At 38.3% G+C, this 18876-nt stretch overlaps 3 protein-coding genes across 9 annotated transcripts; 2 read left to right on the top strand and 1 right to left on the bottom strand.

Annotated features, from left to right (window-relative positions):
- Nucleotides 1-991: 991 nt before the first annotated feature.
- LOC108049625 (long-chain-fatty-acid--CoA ligase 3) lies at nucleotides 992-18615 on the top strand. 7 transcript variants are annotated; one of them, XM_017130871.2, is made up of 12 exons: nucleotides 992-1115; nucleotides 1865-1890; nucleotides 10357-10586; nucleotides 12180-12315; nucleotides 13844-13906; nucleotides 14289-14727; nucleotides 14788-14994; nucleotides 15850-16324; nucleotides 16387-16559; nucleotides 16617-16880; nucleotides 16945-17220; nucleotides 17286-18615. In XM_017130871.2, exons 3-12 carry the CDS (start codon nucleotides 10564-10566, stop codon nucleotides 17438-17440), a joined length of 2211 nt encoding a protein of 736 aa, XP_016986360.1. In that variant the 5' UTR covers nucleotides 992-1115; nucleotides 1865-1890; nucleotides 10357-10563; the 3' UTR covers nucleotides 17441-18615. The 7 variants fall into 7 exon arrangements, with proteins under 7 accessions (XP_016986360.1, XP_016986363.1, XP_016986361.1 ...); XM_017130872.2 differs by lacking the exon at nucleotides 992-1115 and adding an exon at nucleotides 1307-1445; XM_017130874.2 differs by lacking the exon at nucleotides 1865-1890 and having other exon boundaries at nucleotides 994-1115.
- LOC108049628 (cytochrome b-c1 complex subunit 6, mitochondrial) lies at nucleotides 12322-13432 on the top strand. The gene has a single exon (XM_017130879.2). It carries the CDS (start codon nucleotides 13112-13114, stop codon nucleotides 13370-13372), a length of 261 nt encoding a protein of 86 aa, XP_016986368.1. The 5' UTR covers nucleotides 12322-13111; the 3' UTR covers nucleotides 13373-13432.
- LOC108049626 lies at nucleotides 15000-15776 on the bottom strand. Its single transcript, XM_017130878.2, has 2 exons — nucleotides 15306-15776; nucleotides 15000-15251 (listed from the first exon to the last, which is right to left on the bottom strand). Exons 1-2 carry the CDS (start codon nucleotides 15698-15700, stop codon nucleotides 15077-15079), a joined length of 570 nt encoding a protein of 189 aa, XP_016986367.2. The 5' UTR covers nucleotides 15701-15776; the 3' UTR covers nucleotides 15000-15076.
- Nucleotides 18616-18876: the final 261 nt, after the last annotated feature.

The raw sequence follows: 18876 nt of genomic DNA, 5'->3' as shown, positions 1-18876 counted from the left end.
ATTTCTGCATTTTTCAACACTAATAAAAATCGATAACTTTTAGTAAGCCAAGATATGAACCTTACCTTTTGATACACGGCTTGTGTCACCAATAATCTTCCTTACTCGATTCTACATGATTCTGAGCTAAGCTAGTGGTCATATTTAAGCGAGTGCACCACCCACTGTTAGTATAGATGGCCTTAATTAAAACATCTGGCAACACGGAAACTGAAAACAGTATCGTAGAGATGGACCTCAACCGTGTTTTCTGATTGTGGCACAATAGATGTCCGCGAATGCAAATATATAAAAAACAAATCATTCATATTCAATCACAATTAAACAAATTAAAATTTATGTTGGAACGCCAAGGATGAAAATAAAGCTTGCAAGCCGAAACCCCTTTGAAAGGCGCGTTAAAACACTCTTAGTTTTGAAACATTGTCACCACATATTGTCTTTCATCAATGGGAAAATGTGAACGAATTACATAGGCTGGTATTTTTGTGGGAAATGCCAAGTGAGCAATTGTGCATTGCTTTTCGGCTCGTCGACTAGTGGGGTGTTATATTGGCCGTCTTCCCTTCAGGTTATCTATTTTTCCATAAAAGGTTTCCGTTGACATTGTTTTGTTTTTAAGGCCATTTTCATTACTCCCGTCTGAGTCAAACTGTCCTCATTTTTTAATTCGCCACCAGAAGTGGATAAATCCTTATCTTCAACAAATAGGTCGATTGGGTCCCACCAACTTTTGTAAGAAACTCAGTCAAACTTGAACGTACGAAAATAAAATGAAAAAGGTGGATACCGGCTTTCTTAGCGCATGAAAAAACGAATTTTGACAAACCAAGTTTTTTGACTTTTTTACGTGAAGTTAATATTTCACGAGATAAATGTAGAAAAAGTTGGCCATCTCTATTTCATAATTTTTAATTTGGCGGCGCTGCCAGAGCGGTGATATGAGCAGTCTGGCAGCCTTCGATGCGATAGTATCGAGTAAACATCGATTTAGCGGTCGAGCGCCGGTCACATTGCACGGTAAAATGCAAATATTTTTCGACGCGTGATTAGAAGTCTGCAAAAACCGTCAAAAAGAGGCTCCAAGGCAATAGCGCAATTTTGGGTGCCATGATGTGAGTAGAAATGCAGTCGGTGCACAAAGAAAAGTAATCAATTTTGATCGAAGTTGAGTGAAAACGACTAAACTAAACACACACTTAACAAGGAAAGAGCGCCTTTCCAAAATTCAGAGAGAGAGAGAGAGAAAAAAAGAGAGCGGCGAAGGAGAAAGAAAAAAATCTCGTGGCAAAAGCGGCGAAAAAGCGAAAAAGTTCAGAAACAAATTTAACGTGATTTGAGAACGTTGTGCGTCTTGCCGTCTTTGCAAGCGGGCGCCAAACTAACTAAAGCAAATATCCAATAAAAAAAAACATTAAAACGCAGTTTAAAAAACAAGTGTGTGTGTAAGTAGAAAAGTGTTTTCGAGTGGCGTGATAAACACACCGACACATACCTATACACGTTCGCCGCTGCCCTCCGTATGTGTGTTAGTGAGCAATTGTGCAGTTTGTGAAAGTTTTTGCGAAAGTTTTATCAATTAAAGCGCAATGTAGACTATCTAAAATAAAGTCTGCAAGTTCTGAGACAAATAGATATTGAAGAGAAAGAAAAACGTGTTGACGCCAACGCAACATATTATGCTGGTATTACGTGTGCGTTTGCGTGCGTAAATGTGTGTGTGCGTGCGTTCTTATTGGCACAAAACGTCATTTTATATAATCAGTGATTTATTTCGATCCTGTGATCTGTTGGCTGATTTCTGTATTTTATTTTGATAATCGTTGCATGTGCGCCCTCCAAAATTACCGCCTCTGTCGTCTAGAACTGAAAATTAGGCCTCTGAAATAGGTAAGTTCTAGTTATTGTCAATATTTTGCATCGGCCGGCTTCCGCTTTTCAAGGATGTCACGCCACCTTATCAATTTACCCAATAAATTTAGCTTTCGAGGCCAGGAATCAACAATCCTCCTCTCTCTTGACCCAATTTAAATGTCCGTGTGTTGGTGCACCTGCACTTTCCTTATGCAATTGGTTGCTATTGGCAGCCCGGACTTATTTTGTTTGCTGTTTGTTTATTGATTTGTTTGGCTTTCGCCACTTGATTTTACAGTCAGACTTCAGTAAACTACCAATGTGCAATTTACTCACGAATTTGTATACTACAATTTTTGTTGTGTTTTGGTTAAAAAAAGCTCACAAAGCTCCATACAAATGAGGCATTTTGTTTATCTCTATAACGTCATCGAGACGCACTTAAAAATATAATAAAGGATAAAATATTTGTATTTTGTAAACAAAAAAATTTTGTTTTTAAATGGGAACTGTTCGAATTACAGTAAAAATTAATGAAATTGGACTTAACATTTGGTTTAACAACTTAATCTACTTGATATTAAACAGAAATAATTTAATATTCTTTTTGTCTTTTTGATTTCATTTTTTTTATCCATTTGTATACCCTTGCGGACCGTATTATAATTTCAGTTAAAAGTTTTCAACGCAGTGAAGGGCACGTTTGTCCGTATAAACGTCGGGTTCTCGGAAACTAAAATAATAGGAGATTTGGAATTAAACATGCAGTAATGCAGCACAAGTTTATTTCAATTGCGGTTCACACATGTCATGTCACTCTGTGATTGGACGGTGTATGTTTTTCAATCGAAATAAATATTTCCATTCAATATAAAAAATCGGTATTTTAAAAGTTATTAGGAAATAAGTTTAAATAATGACGTCACTGCAAGAGAGGTGAGAGCGAAAGAACTGTTAGCGGGGGAGGGGGTGCTGCATGTTCTTAGCTTGTAGTGTGGGCACTGAATTTCGGCAGATGGCGCCACCTGAAATCAGATTGCATGTCGCGCCGCAAGAAATGTTTCATATTTTTTTGGAATTGACCAGTCGGGGCAGTCGACAATACTGTTCCTTCTTCTTTGTTTTAAATTTTGTCTTTTAGATTTAAACGACATTTTAAACATTTTAAAAAACTCACTTATTATCTGAAAATAATTTTTAAAACTCGATAGTACAGGCACGAGGATATAATTAAATGTTAACCAATAATCAAAGCAGTTCAAGGTTCTATTACATTATTTTTTAGGCTCTACCTCGAAGTTAAGTGTCGCAAAAATTCTTCTTGTGGAAGTTTTACTGTATTTTACGGCTGCCTTACCGTTATTTTTAACCTGTTAATAGCATTCTTTCCCAAGGCAGTTTAAATTGTAATTAAATGCGGAGAGTGCCATTCTGTTTGAGACCTACGCACATAAACAAAATCTTACGCTCTCTCCTTTCGCTCTCCCTGGATGGATTTCCCCTACTTGGCTTGCACGTGTAAATTTCTTGTAACGTGTTTTGCGCAAACTCGCTCCCAGTCTTATATCTCTCCCCCTCTCTCTAAGGGGATATATCTCTCTCTTTGTCTCGGCTTGTTATACCAACTGAAAATCATGCGAGTTTTATCTTTGTGGGTGGAAAACGGGGGTTTTCAGTTCGGGGTCATCGGTATGTGACAGAGTGTGTGTGTGCCGTGTGTCAGATGTTTTTAATACCTTGCAACCAGCTGAGCGGTGGGTGGCGTGGGTGGCCCACTGGTTGGGTTGCACTTTTCATGCCACGCTTTTGTTTCTAGGGCGCGGCTTCTGCCTGGGCCGGAAACGGGCCTCAGACATTTGAGGTGGAAGCACTTAATAATCGGAATATCGCTCACATAGCTGCCGGTAGTTATTCACTAGGCGGGGGCACATTCGGCCGTTCAAAAGTTCAGCCGGAACAGATAGACCTGCGATAAGCGAAACTACGTGCAAGTCAGTCGATTGTGGATGGGATGGTAAATGTGGAAACCAGAAATGTTGAAAATAGCAATATCTTTTATCTCTAAAAGAATTTCAACCGTAATTTGGTATTTTAGAAAAATGCTTCCCGTTGAAGAATACAAAAAAAGTAATCTCAAACTTCCTTTAAAAGTATAACTTTTTTATTGCTATAAATAGTTTATCTTACAAAAGTTTATAACGTAAACAAACCTTTTCCAATATTCATCTTTTGTATCTTGGCCAAGTATTTTAAAACTGGAAGAGAAAAACCTTGTATAAAAAATGTGCTCTTTCTGGAACTGGCACTAAATATCTAAACAAAAATGTATTCAACTTACACTAAATGGAAAACCCACTTTTTTCCTCGTTTTGTACTTTTACTAGATTTTAAATTGAATATTTTATTTAGGATTTAATAAAGGTCTTTGAGTTGTATATTAAAAAAGAATAGACGAACTTTTGTCCTAAATTACTTCTTTAAGAGCGAAGATTTTCAGAGATTTGACTGTCGTTCTGTCGTGTTCTTTAGTAAAAATCAATTCTAAATGGCCCACATCAAAAAAGTTTCTTATTTGGTTGTGTTTTTAGTTACTTGTTAAATAAAAAGATTTTATAAATTATAAATAACCTGACAAGACTTCCCATACCGAACATTTTTACCTCGTGGGCGAGCCGCATTTGCCGGTCTCAGCTTTCATTCATGGCGAGACCGCCCAGTTTTCCGCCCGTCTCATGTAAACAATTTGCTCTTTGACCTTTTCACACTTTGCCCCTGGTTTGCTGTCTCTCTCTCTCTCTTTCTCTTCGCCCTGTACAGTACAGTAGACTCACACTCTCATGAAACCGGCTCTCTAAAATTTTGACTCTCTTCGCCGCATTATTCTTGTACTTTGTTTTAAGCTCCTCGGCGGCGGCAACATTTCCCCTGAATCTCATACGATTTTCAGCTGGTATAACGAAGAAAAAACGTGCCACAGTACTTGCCGCTTGCAACCCAACCAGCCCACAGTGCGACCCCCTTGCCACCATCCCTTTCGCCCAGTGCCTCGTGACTTTTCCGACTGCCACACTGAACAAAAAGCAAAAACAAAAGAGTTTGGCAATACATACTCAAGCAATTTGTTGAATGATTATAAAAAAAACATAATACTGGTTTTATAACGGTTGGGTCTCAATAACCAAAATAATAATAAATATAATGTAAAATAAAAAAACGTTAAGTAAACTCAGAAGTGATGCAATAAACTTGGAGTTTTTTTGTGTCATGCAGTTGTGAAGCGTAATATTATGTGTGTAGCTGCAGTTGCTGAGTTTTATTTTTTCCCCATTTTCTTTATCTCCTTGGGCGCATAGTCAAAAATAGTCACGCGATGTCTGGGCGTCACCCCGCCCAACGTCTGCCCTCAACCGCCCCTGAACTGCGGACTGTAATGACAATCTGTAATCGGCCTGTTGCCCAAACCCCGATTTGTCAGCTTGCCCAGTGCTTTAACAGCTAAACCTAACCGTTATTTTCGGTTTGCCCGATGCAACAGCTGTCGATTGTGATTCATCTCTCCCTTTTCGCATTATTTAATTTTATTTGATTGCATTCAATTTGTGAAGACTGCTAATAATCAATATCTGTGCCAGCCATAGCAAAGTTTTATAGTTTTTTGTTTTCTTCTTTTAAAATAAAAAAAATTTGGCCAATTATTTTTCTTTAATTAAAAGGCTTTTGAACTACGCTTTTTGTGTTAATATAAATAGGATTCACTATATGCTAAGTTTTCTGTGCATTACTTTTCCAACAATTTCGTTAGCTTTAAAGTTTAAACTCCAAATGCAGCTTTTGTTTCTATTTCTGGTTGGGCATGCCAACGACTTGTACCTCATTTGCGGGTAAAAAGTTCTGTTTGGCAAGCAGCAGGTTTAGAAAACAAGTCGATTTGTATCTCAGTTTGAATGGCAGTGGCTTAGAAAATGGGGGGCACTTGTAACTGGTGATTCTTTGACACCAGCCGGTATGAGAGGTCGTTAAGGCCCCTTCAATCTAAGCCCCTGGATCGCATGAGCATTATTTGTGTTTGTTTTAGTCATGACTTTGGTCGATTTTCTAACCGGTTTTCGCGCAGTACCGCTTCGATTAAACCGGGCTTTCGGCTTTGCCAACGCATTGCCCCTGGCTCTCACGATCATTGTCAAAATTTGTTTTCCTCTGGAAAATTTCACTCGAGCACGTGCTCTACGGTTGATGGTCACTCTAAAGATAAGTACTCGCTTGTCTAGGTCATTTATTTTAGCGCTACGCGGCTGCCTTACTTTCACACACGCCTATTTACATATCTCGAGCATTCATGAAAAGTGAGCGGGTGCAAATGAGAGTCCGGTGATCTTTCTTTCTCTCTGCGTATGGATGTAGCTATCTCCGTTCTTTCTTTTTTTCTCTTTCTCTGAGGCGATTATTAAATTTATTTTCAGTTCGCCTCCAAAACACACCCACACTGTCGGTCATTCGGTTGTTTGTTTGGCATGTTTGTTACTCTTTCTCTGTGGCTCATTTTCATTCAATGAAATATTCAACGGCCCGTGCAAATGTTGTTCTCACTTAATGATGCTGTTGAGGCCACACAGGAAATATTTGTACGTGTTGTTTGCATTTAATCGATAGTTTTTATTTTAAAGTTAACCCAATAGATAGTTTTATTTAATTAATTTATGTAAGGGGCAGAAGAATCCAAAAGAAATTGGATTACAAAATATTTAATACGGAATACTTTCTCATGTATCAGATCTCAAGATAATATATTTCAAATAACTGAAATATTAGATATTAGGTATTTTTAATACATAAAATCTTACGTAATTCTTGTAAAAATAATATTTTTAAACAACATGTTTAAATCAGCTTTTATTTTTGTTCTGTGTAGCATTGTTGTCCGTATTTCAATCTCGTTTGAGCAATTTTTCTCGTGTTTATGTGTGTACTGCGACTGCAAAAGTATTTTTATTTTGGACTTTGACACAGTCATACGATGATTTTGTTACCCCATTATTCCTCAGAGAACGACCGATCGAGGGAGCGGGATAGACGGAGATATAGCAGACAGTCACGTAACCCCGCCTCCATGGAAAAAAATCAAATGTTGCAATTCAATTTAAATTTTGCATTATCCGCATTCGCGTCAGGCAGAATAATGTTGTGCTCTCCTATTTCCACACGCCCGCCCGCCCGTTCCAATGTCACGGCAATCAGTGTTCCCGTTACTATTTCCCATAAAACCCAAAACCTTGACCGAACTTTAAGTAATATTTATGCAAGCGATCTTGCCGCGATTCAATTGTAAACATACAGGTGGCTAAAACTAGAGCTGAGAAAATGTTGCCCAGACAGAAAAGCCAAAAGTTTACTTTTTGCAGCGCAACTTTACTCAACAAAGAGAGATGTACCCAATATTCAAAATACTATGAAATACGCACGTTAATGGACACGTTTCTGTCTGACGCATTTATGATGACGTGTTCTTTATGAGTTTAACTTTTCTCTTTGTTGCAAATTTTAACCAATTAAAGTGGAACGCTTATCACATTTCGTAATGTTTTAGTTTGGAACAAAAAGTGATCTTGGACTTTAACAGCTCATTTTGTTTTAGTTTTTCTTTTTTTGAAGTAACAGCACAAAAGTGGTTTCAAGTTCGGGGTTTGCTCTACTTCACATTCGTTATTTTGCATGACGTTTCTGTTTGTGTTTTCGATTTGATCAAGCGTTACGTGTTCATTTGTTCAATGCTTTTCAGCCGGTTGCAGTCTGTCGTGCAATGTAAGCAAATAATAATAGCAATCAATTCCGAATCGGAAAGAGTTTGTGTATTCTAGCACCACAGCAGTAAAAACAGTTACGAGAACCTTTGTCAGTTGTAATTAATGCAAGGTTTCTGCCTTTGTTTTAATAGAAGCAATTAAAAGAGTTTCACCCTTACATTACAAAACAGTTTGCCATGTGCAATCAGTTGAGAGCTGGCTATATTTTAAGTGATGATTAACTAAAAGTAAGAGACTGTAAAATAAAATGTGGGATATATGTGATTTGCATTTTAAATATTGCTTAAGGTTATCAACTAACTTTTATATGACCGTAGCTTTCTAAAAACAAGTTGTTTATTTCTTGGAACTCTCATTTCCAAATTGCATTTTAATCGAACCATAAAGCTTATCAGTAATGTACCTTTATTGAACCGTAATGTTCTACTGCTTACTTCCAAAACGCAAATTTTAAAAAAGAAAAAGAATTTGTGTGATGCGGTTTAAAGTACCGAAACTCCCATTTGGGAAATGACTTTTAAAGTCAGTCCACTCATGTTTATTGTATCGTAAAATATGTACACAGATAATCCATTTATAAATACATTTTTTAAAAGCCGAAATTGCCATTTCAAAATTGAATTTAAACGATTTTTAAAGTTGAAAATTTAATTGTAAGTTCAGATATAATCGCAATCTTGTTGCGGTTAGCGCCAGTGTTGTTGTTTTTGGAATGTCGTTTGATGGCTGTTGACCTCTGTACCGGTTAAAGTGCTCGTCGTAAAAATTACGCATACGCCGGGTGTGTGCGCTATGTAACCCTCAAGGTTTACGAATCGTATCTGATTCAATCAGTTCTCAGAGCAGTGCTGATTTAGGCACAACCACCATAATTTTTTCACATGTGCGACATCGCACACTGCTGACCAGAGGGGCGGTGTTGGGGGTCGGGTCGCGTCCAAAGTACGGATTACAGTAATCACAGGCTTAATGCGCACAATTTCCTTATTGTTTTCAACCGGACCATGATTACTTACTTAAAAAGAACACTTGGTATAACCTTTGCTTCCAACACGCCATTCACCAGGTTCTCATCTCTTTTTGTGTGCTTTGAAATAAATCTTTGACCTGGGGCTCAAGATCGGAATAGCACATTGGTGAGCTGTGGAAATGATTATACTCGAACCAAAACATATGCAACGCTTAACCATTTAATATTTTCATTTAGTTTTCATTCATTAACCAACAACGGCAGCCAAACAACTTTCGCCTGTGCTGCGCTACTTGATGGCTATAAACCTTGCACAGTGGTTGTCAAAGCACATATTTGAAATAAATATGTTGAATAAAATATACATTATCCCATTTCTAGTATATGTATATTTGTAGCTCAACTTTTGGGAAAAGGCCAATTTCTAAACAGTTCAATATAGGTCTCGTTGCAATTCCCTTTATGGAAACGATGTGGTTACTTAAATTCTAACCTCTTAAAATACCTCCTTCGCCACAGGTGGTGCTGGGCTAAATTCTCTATTTTGTTGTAATCCTTGTAATCACTATAAGACTGGATTTGACCCACTGTGTCAGTTGTTTTGCTAACTGTCTTTTTTGCATATATTAATAATAACGAAATGTGTTATTTTCGCTGCCTTCGTTATGTTTTCATATTCTCTTTTCTTCGCAAACAAAACACGTATTCACACGTTTTACGGTTTCGACTCTTCTCTGAGTTTTAACCATATTTCAGATGTACAAGGTATAACCGAGCAAAAGATTTTTATTTTTTGGTCAGTTCAATGCACTCTACGGAAACAGACTGAAACAGAGTTTCACATTTGTATACCCTTAAATATCACCAGTATATCGCATGATTTTAAGTCTTGAGCGATTGCATAAGAAGTGAACTTTGGGCGCCTTGGAATGAAATGTTCTTCGTTGTTTATCAGTGACGGCAGATTCTAAAGAACCCATTCAATATCGGCTTTCAGAGCGGATAAACCTTGGTGTATCGGACTTTGGCCTCCTTCAACATTTGCTCGTAACTACAAATACGAAGGCGTTCTTTTGTAAGTTGTGTAAATTAATGCCAAAATATTTAAATAGTTTCGATTGATGTCCCCGACCTATGTCAATGTTTCTCTATCTCAACTAATAGGCAGACTGAAAAAGAGAGAGAGAGTGAATGTGAGAGCTTAAAATTCCAATTATGCAACCGCTCTCTAGATTATCTCTTAAAACTGCCCGTCTAATTTTAATATTGGTCTACATATCTTTTTTTCTCTGTTGATATGTACTATCTCAAATCGTTCCTTATATTCTTATTATCAACACATTGTCTTTCTGGCAATCATTTAGTAAATCCAAGCAATAAGAATATCTTTCTTTGGCTTTAAGTTCTAATTTGATTATAATATTTAAGAAGGCCAGAACAAATGTTTCCCAATTAAAAAAATATTTGTGGGCATTTTGATTATTGTTATCTATTTTAAGAATGCAAACGGGAAATTACTTTCTGTTTAAAAATAGTATTTAAAGATAGCAATGTTTGATTATTTTTGGTATGATTAAGTATCTTTTGTTATGTCATCACACTCTTTTGGTTGCGGCTTTAAGTAAATTTTCGGATTTACACGCTTTCTTTGTATTTCGTATTTCTTCCATTTTGTTGTCTTATCCCATTTCACTACATAAATGCATATATTCGTTCTTCTTCCGGTTCCAGGTGAAAACAGCAATCAGAGGGACCTGATATCATCGTTTTATTGTTGCATCCATTGTTTGTTCGTCCTTGCCATATATCGAGCTAAGCTTCTTTGGAGGATATCCCCTAAAAAAGAGAGCGTCACTCCTCTCGCACATCGCTTATTTCCACCACCCATTAAGATAATCCATTGAAATCGGAAATCGGACAAATAAAAAAAACGGCAAGATGTTCATCGAAGACGATGCCCAGTAAGTAGATAAATATATTTACTAAAGTAATGATTGTTAAATTTTATGCTTGCTTTTCTTGTATTCAATGCGTATATATGTATATAATTAAGTATAAGCTTATGGATTCATGGTATATTTACAGAGACTTTGGAAATACTTTTAGAAATAGTATTTATGCAAACAAAAATAAATTAAAAATTTGAACTACTTATGCTATATACTTAAAAAACTTTAAATCTATGTTTCAAAAACCACCTTAGTGACAAACTTTAACATTTTAAGCGCATTGGTCCGGGAAATTGACGTCATGCCCACTTGCGCAATCCAAGTTCAAGGCTATCAATTTGCTTATCAGGCCAGCACTCACATACGAAGGTTCTTTAAGTGTGCAGTCTTTAACTGCATTTTGCACTATGGATTGTATAAAGTGCCACACGCTATAATCGCTCACATATACCACAAACCGTTTACTATATATGCTTTATACATAAGCAGATTAAATGCGACTCCCAGCATGACTCGTTTCCTAACATAACTAGCTTCTAGCTTAGTTATGTTCTCGTAACTGGTTCTAAAATTAACCCACCGGCGAACAAAAAAACATTATGAATAAGCGAATTTCTTAGTCAAATTCCAGAAAATATTTACAAATTAAAATCGTATCATTTTAATTAATTGAGCATTGCGATAATAACTTTATCTAGTGTCCTGGTGGCTAGCGATCAAATTTTTAATGAAAAAACAAAATTTTAAATATATTTGGCATGAGTTATTTTTTCTAATTGCAATTATAAATATAGTGATAAAAAGTTGGCATAATGTCGGAAGTTTTAATGGAATTACAAAGAAAGTGAGACTTGCTGATAAATTTTTGGGATATTTTCGGTTGTCGATAAGTACAAAAATAACGTAGAAATAAAAAACAAAATAAATTATTTAGTTAGCTACTTGGTTTTATAATAAAAAACGAAAGTTTGTAATGTAAAACATTTGGCTCATTTAATAGCTATACATTATTTGAAGTGATTAATGAAATATGGCTGATACCCTTGATTTTTGACACGTTTTATAGGCTTCTTGGCAACTAATCTAGTTGAGTTTAGATCGCTTAGAAAGCAGATAAGGAACCAGACATATGGAAGGGTCCAGGCGAGTACCAGACGTACACTTAAGTTTCAGTTCTTTTCAATGGCCAGTTTCTCGGGTCCCTTGAGGGTTAGATATTGCCTACGAATCGGACTTCGGCTCGTTACGGCTTAGCAATCTCTAGCTGATAAAAAGCCGAACACTTCCAGTGCTCTCCACTTGTTATCGCCCGTTTGAAAAGCGTTTTCTGAGCACCGAGATTCGAACTGAGCGTGAGAGTGTCTACCCCTTTCCACTTTCGGATTTTCAAGACTTGCTAACAGTGGCAGCAGCAACAGGTGGTGATATCAGTTGGTTTTCGGCTTGCGACGGCGCTACAACGAGTGGGTGGGTGCAATGGGAGAATCGTTCGAACAACCAACCAACCGGGCATATACGTGATGAGTCGAGAAAACCAATAGTTCTTGCCTGCTTAAATTTGCATACCAATTGGCCACTAATTTGTATTTTTTATTGCCTTTACAGAATGGACAGCTTCTGGGTGCAGAGCGCAATTGGCGCGATCAAGGCGATCGCCTTCATGTACGACATCATCACGCTACCGGTTTATCTGGTGCTGCAGAAACCCTGGAAACGCCGGCAGGACTCTCGTCGAGTTAAGGTGAGAGTGGTGACATGATGGCTGAATGACTTTGCTAGCGGAAAAAATGGAAAAAGCCACTTACTTACCCGGCCAATCAGTGCACCGACTATAACTATCTCTAGAATCGTGTAGTTGAAATACTTTCGACTTTGCCCTGGCCGTTCCAAAGTACAGAGACCTGACAACTTAGCTACAATCGCATGCTTTTGTTTAGTTAACTATATGTTTGAAAAATGCACCCTTGCTTATCAGTTTGATTTTATTTTTCTAGACCTAATTTTCCTAACTTCGAAGCTTGCTCCAGGCAGGTGTTTTTTTTACATTTATATTTTTATTATCTATTGATTGATCTTTGATTTTCTGACCAGTTCCCCTTTTTTTTTTTTACTATCTATATGTCTTTATCAGAGATTCACTTTTTATGTGGAAATTAGCCGAAGTGATTTTCTTGCTTTCGTTTTGCTTTATTATTTCGCAAATGTGAGAACACCCAATCATAGCTGTGTATGATAATTGCACAGGTTGTCAGGCCACATTCATAGACAACGCAGGTGGTCCTGATAAGAGAATCGTGCAACGTAGAACAATAGCGGGCCTTGTGTATCTCCCAAACAACCAGGAAATTCGCTTATAGAATGTTATTTTCCTTCACTGAGTCATGCAGAACATTTCGAAAATATTAGCTACCAGTTACATATATTAAAAGCGTAAGCTGTCAGTCAGAAAGATTTGTAAATATTGAGAGTTGGTATCTAATTTCCTGGAAAATAAATTATTCATTTAGTATTAGCTGTATTCTTTGAAAGCTGCAAGCATGGCATTTAAAAGCTGGTTCTCGCAGCCTGTCGTTAAAGCCGGTGACGACGAAGAAAAGTTGGTTGATCCACAAGCAGACCTTAGGGAAAAGTGCGAGGCCAAAGACCATATCCAATCCTTGTACCAAAAGTATCAAGAATGCAATGATCGTGTGAATGGCCGATCCAAAACCACTGAGACATGCATGGAGGAGCTATTTGACTTTGTTACTGAAGTGGATCATTGCGTTGCTCACACTCTTTTCTCAAAGCTTAAGTGAAGAACGTCGAATTATGGAGTTAAAAAAATTAAAATATTAGCAATTGAATTGTCGATTTAATTATTATTCTAGTGCAGTTTATTAAAATTAGGTTTGGCCAGTTAGCAGAAAGTTTTTTTTATCAGCTACAACTTTTTTTGAAAAAACCTCAGCTAGGAAACTTCTACAACTGATTTTGTACTATCTAAATGGAGCGCTTTATGGTTGGCCTATTCAGTCGGCTGATAAGGTTTATGGGTTATGGTTATGCCAACGTCGGAAACTAAAACCGCTTGCATCATAAATTTGTGAAAACTTGTTTTTAAAGTTTATAAACAATAAATTGCTATTAATTGCTTTTAGTCAGATACGGTCGATTGGTCATAAATAATAAGGGTAGAATGGTTTCATATATTAGGGATCAGGAAATCTTTATCCAATATTATGGCTTTACTAGCTTCTCATCGCTTATCTCACCTCCTTCCTCTACAGGCCAAGCCCATTAACCAGAAAATGTTGGTCGATGAGTCCAAGTACGCGCCGGATGACATTGAGGTTTAACTTTTGCAAATGTGTTTTTAATAGTTTAATAATACTATCTGTTACGGAACATACACACATTACAAAAACACACAGACACATTGGGGCACCCCCATACCACACACACATAAACACAACACACGCACAATAAATGTTCCAAGGACTGGTGATCGTATCCAGAGTTGAATCCCCTGTTTGGAGACTCTTTTTGGTGTTGGTCAACGAAACATGATCTCCTGAGTTATGGCCCTCACCTCAACAACCCCTCGAAAACTCACATGTCTGTTATCTCTCTGTCGACTTTACTTTGTGGTCCCTCCCCTAATCTAGCGTTTATTTGAATCGCAACGTCTGACAAAACATTTAAGTAATCGCCACGGTTTTGCACATTTTCCAGGCAAAAATCATACGAAATGATGACAATGAGCTGACCTACCGGACTACAGATCCGCCGCGTGATGTCCACGTGAAGATGTTGCAGGAGAACATCGACACGCTGGAAAAAGTCTTCAATTATGTGGCCAAGACGTACACGTCGAAACGCTGCCTGGGTACCCGCCAGATCCTCAGCGAGGAGGATGAGGTGCAGCAAAATGGTCGTGTCTTCAAGAAGTACAACCTGGGCGACTACAAGTGGAAAACTTTCACCGAGGCGGAGCGCACTGCGGCCAATTTCGGACGCGGTCTTCGAGAACTGGGACAAAAACCGCGCGAGAACATAGTAATCTTTGCTGAGACTCGGGCCGAGTGGATGATGGCCGCTCATGGATGCTTCAAACAGGCTATGCCCATTGTGACCGTCTACGCTACACTGGGGGATGATGGAGTGGCCCACTGTGAGTAGATTGCATAACGCATATTTTCACACCCGAAATAACTTTCGAATCTGTCCCCAGGCATCACCGAAACGGAAGTCACCACGGTTATCACCTCGCACGATCTGTTGCCCAAGTTCAAGACTCTGCTGGACAAGTGCCCCCTGGTGAAGACCATAATCTACATCGAGGATCAGCTGCAAAAGACGGAGACCACTGGCTTCAAGGACGGCGTCAAGATATTGCCCTTCAACCAGGTTGTGAAGTCCGGACAGGAAAGCAAATTCGGTACGTTTTAAGAGGGCTTTAAAAGATGATTTATTCTACTTTTCATCAAACGATGGATTCGTTTGCCAATCAGCATTGTGATTTACACCGAAAAGGTGGTTGGCTTGAGATTTTTAGGCTTTGTTGTGGATGTGGCCGCTGATACTGTGACGTGATCGTTTTCATCCAATATAATACTTGATTCTTCGAATTCTTCGTCATCACCATCTGAGCCTAGCTTGAATTCTGGTTCAGGCAACTGGCTGCAATAGCGCCATCTGTTTCAAAGGCAGAATATGTCAATAGATAATTTAGTGTTTTACTTCACTTACCTCATGTCAGTGCTGGAAAGCTCGACAGGCTGCAATAGGATCGGCTGCGCTTGCTCTAAAAGTTCGTTCACAAGGCTGGAACCTGGTTCTACATTCAGATCATCCGCTTTAGCCTCAAGCGCTATCACTTCTGATATTTTCTCCCCATTTCCTCCTTGTTTCGAGGCATATGCCCGATATGCCCGATAGACGAGTACGCCGCAGTAAGCTCCAAAAAGTGTAAAAAAAACAATGCAGCTTTTCGGTTTCGTTGATCTGGCGCCTAGTAAAGCATTGCACTGTTGCACACAAGTCAACGGCGTCAGGGTGATGAACTCCTCCAGGTCTTCTGTCATTCTGAATCGTGTCTTCAAACTCAAATCTTTACCCTGCACAATTTTGAAAGAATTTGTCATTCAAGTCTGGTCTAAAGTACGTAATATACATGAGTAAAAATGTCGTAAAGCATTAAGCATGCTCTTCTGCTTAAAATAAATACGATTTAAATAGCTTGCTCTGTTTCCTAGACTCTTTTTAACCATTGTTTTTTTTTCTTATCCAACAGAGAACGTTCCACCCAAGGGCGATGACATTGCCATCATCATGTACACTTCCGGCTCCACCGGCACACCCAAGGGCGTCCTGTTGTCCCACAAGAACTGCATTGCCACAATGAAGGGATTCGTTGATATGGTGCCCATCTATCCGGACGATGTTCTGATCGGATTCCTGCCCCTGGCCCACGTTTTTGAACTGGTTGCGGAGAGTGTATGTCTTATGACCGGCGTGCCCATCGGCTACTCGACACCGTTGACCCTTATCGACACTAGCAGCAAGATCAAACGCGGATGCAAGGGTGATGCCACCGTACTAAAGCCCACCTGCATGACTTCGGTGCCGCTGATACTCGATCGCATCTCCAAGGGCATTAACGACAAGGTCAACTCGGGCTCGGCGTTCAGGAAATCGCTCTTCAAATTCCTCTACCAGTACAAAGTAAAGTGGGTGCAACGTGGCTACAAGACGCCGCTAATTGACAAGTAAGAAAAGTGCACTTATCAAGGTCTTAAGTTGGTTACAAAACCTATCAATTCATTTGCAGATTGGTCTTCAAAAAGGTGGCAAAGCTGATGGGCGGCAAAGTGCGAATCATTATGTCCGGTGGAGCACCTCTATCAGCAGACACCCATGAGCAAATTAAGACCTGCCTGTGCTTGGAGCTTATCCAGGGCTATGGCCTTACGGAAACCACTTCTGGAGCCACAGTAATGGATTGTAAGGATTACAAAATTGTTTTTTGAATCCAGTAATTGACTCCATGCCCAAAAACAGATCGCGATATGACCTATGGACGTACTGGAGGACCCTTGACCGTCTGCGATATCCGCCTGGTCAACTGGGAGGAGGGAAACTACCGCGTCACAAACAAGCCCCATCCCCAGGGCGAGGTTCTCATTGGCGGCGAGTGTGTCTCACAGGGCTACTACAAGTTGCCCGGCAAGACCAACGAGGATTTCTTTGAGGAGGATGGACGAAGATGGTTCAAAACCGGAGACATTGGCGAAATCCAAGCTGATGGCGTACTTAAGATTATAGGTAGGTTTTCAAACCAAATTTATATTCAGGAAATCTATATATATAATATCTTACTTTTCTGCAGATCGTAAGAAGGATCTCGTTAAGCTGCAAGCCGGCGAATATGTCTCTCTGGGCAAGGTTGAATCTGAGTTAAAGACATGTGGAATTATCGAAAACATTTGCGTATATGGAGATCCCACTAAGCAATTTACCGTGGCGCTGGTCGTTCCCAACCAGAAGCATCTGGAGGAGCTTGCTGAAAAACATGGCCTGGGAGACAAGACCTACGAGGAGCTGTGCTCATCGCCCATCATAGAAAAGGCTATACTCAAGGAGATTGCCGAGCATGCGCGGAAATGTAAGCTAAGAAGGAGAATTAGATGTTTTCGAAATGTACTATAATATAGATATATTATCTTTCAGGCAAATTGCAAAAGTTCGAGGTGCCCGCCGCTATCACGTTGTGCAAGGAGGTCTGGTCTCCAGACATGGGGCTGGTAACGGCTGCCTTCAAACTGAAGCGCAAGGATATTCAGGACAGATATCAGCATGATATTAACCGCATGTACGCCTCATGAAAATTAATGTACTAAGCCAAGGGTAACAGATGCAGCGACGACAAAAACACGGAAAAAACTACATTAGTGGAGCAGCAGCAATGAAGCTAGTGTGTACTAATGGCGATTTAGTAGCACCCTACACGGCATTAACATGCATACCAAATCCAAAACCAAACTAGCCTAAGTCCTAAAAGATCTGAAAGACGAGCAAAACATTTGAGAAAACGCTTAGCCGCATTGTGCATGTAAAGACAGAAAGTTCTCATTTACAAATTGGATTTGTTTCCTTTTATTTGCTAGAATTTTGAAATTATTCGTTTCTCATCCTAATAAATAAAGATTGTTGAAGTTTTGTTGGTAGACAGCTGCAGCTGGGTTTGGTTTGGAAATGCGCTGTGTATGTGCTTAGAATGCTGTTGAACAGATTGACAATGATAAAGATAAAGAGAATGAATATTGTATACTGTACAGTTTTCGGTTTTTAGTACATTTTGTGGCAATTGAATATTGCATAAACAATACTTATTTTTATAGTAAGCTTAAGTGGTTGCCTATTAATTATGTACATACGATATATACACACAAATATTTAAATGCATATATGTGTATAATAAATCTAATATTTAGTGTACTTCTCTATGCTCTAAGTTTAATGTATGGAATTCTTGAAGTAATGAAATGTTGAATGCAGAAAAGAAAACGACTTGATTATGAATTAAAAGCAACAACTGAAAAGTGAAGAAAGTGAGAATTTCCCTGGCAAAATGCTTCTCTTTGGCGCGAAAGAAATGCATCTAAACACAAATGGAACCATCCAAAAATTATTTTTAATTACAAAAAGGCAAAATGGTTACAAATGGTAAACGTAAAATATATTTTAGCTCAATTTAGTTAAAGGAAAATCCACATCAAATGAATTTTATTAAAAACATTAGCGAGAAAAGTCAAAATTAGAATGCAACAAATGAAAGACTAGTACTAAAATATAAAAACCATGAAAACCGCAAGGTGTCCAACAAAAACGCCTAATTTAAAGACGTATAAAACAAAATATTTGTTTTACGTGTGCAAGAACTTTTTAATACATTGTAGTCATATTTTTAGTTAAACTATGTATATTTAGGAAACATTTAGCAATTTTTTGTGGGAAACGTGGCGTTTCTTTAAAATAAAATTCAACTGATAAAAACACATTTGATTTCTGTAAAAATCGCGAGGGAAGGTGTGTGGTACTCGTATCTCCATTATCGAAATATAACACTTATCGCGCTGATCAAATACATTATTGTAATAATAACGAAATGAGTTATAAGTAAATAAAGAATTAAGACAATTATTAAAAATAAGTATCACTGCATTACTATATTTTTGATCGTATGAAATACTGGATAATTCAATAAAAGAAACTATTTTTTGGTTTTACTCGAGCGGCAACATTGACTTGACTTGGAAAT

The sequence above is a fragment of the Drosophila rhopaloa genome, unplaced genomic scaffold (assembly GCF_018152115.1).
Source record: "Drosophila rhopaloa isolate 14029-0021.01 unplaced genomic scaffold, ASM1815211v1 contig_69, whole genome shotgun sequence".
Lineage (NCBI taxonomy): Eukaryota > Metazoa > Arthropoda > Insecta > Diptera > Drosophilidae > Drosophila > Drosophila rhopaloa.
Note: the sequence above shows the minus strand (reverse complement) of the source record. Positions and strands in the feature narration are given on the sequence as shown.

What these genes read in the sequence shown, in the direction of transcription:
- LOC108049625 (XM_017130871.2), top strand. Translation starts at nt 10,564, where the DNA reads ATGTTCATCGAAGACGATGCCCA. An exon ending in CGGACAGGAAAGCAAATTCG is followed by an intron (nt 14,995 to 15,849) that starts GTACGTTTTAAG and finishes CTTATCCAACAG; the next exon opens with AGAACGTTCCACCCAAGGGC. An exon ending in AAGACGCCGCTAATTGACAA is followed by an intron (nt 16,325 to 16,386) that starts GTAAGAAAAGTG and finishes ATTCATTTGCAG; the next exon opens with ATTGGTCTTCAAAAAGGTGG.
- LOC108049628 (XM_017130879.2), top strand. Translation starts at nt 13,112, where the DNA reads ATGGCATTTAAAAGCTGGTTCTCGCAGCCTGTCGTTAAAGCCGGTGAC.
- LOC108049626 (XM_017130878.2), bottom strand. Translation starts at nt 15,700, where the DNA reads ATGACAAATTCTTTCAAAATTGTGCAGGGTAAAGATTTGAGTTTGAAG. An exon ending in CTTTCCAGCACTGACATGAG is followed by an intron (nt 15,252 to 15,305) that starts GTAAGTGAAGTA and finishes CCTTTGAAACAG; the next exon opens with ATGGCGCTATTGCAGCCAGT.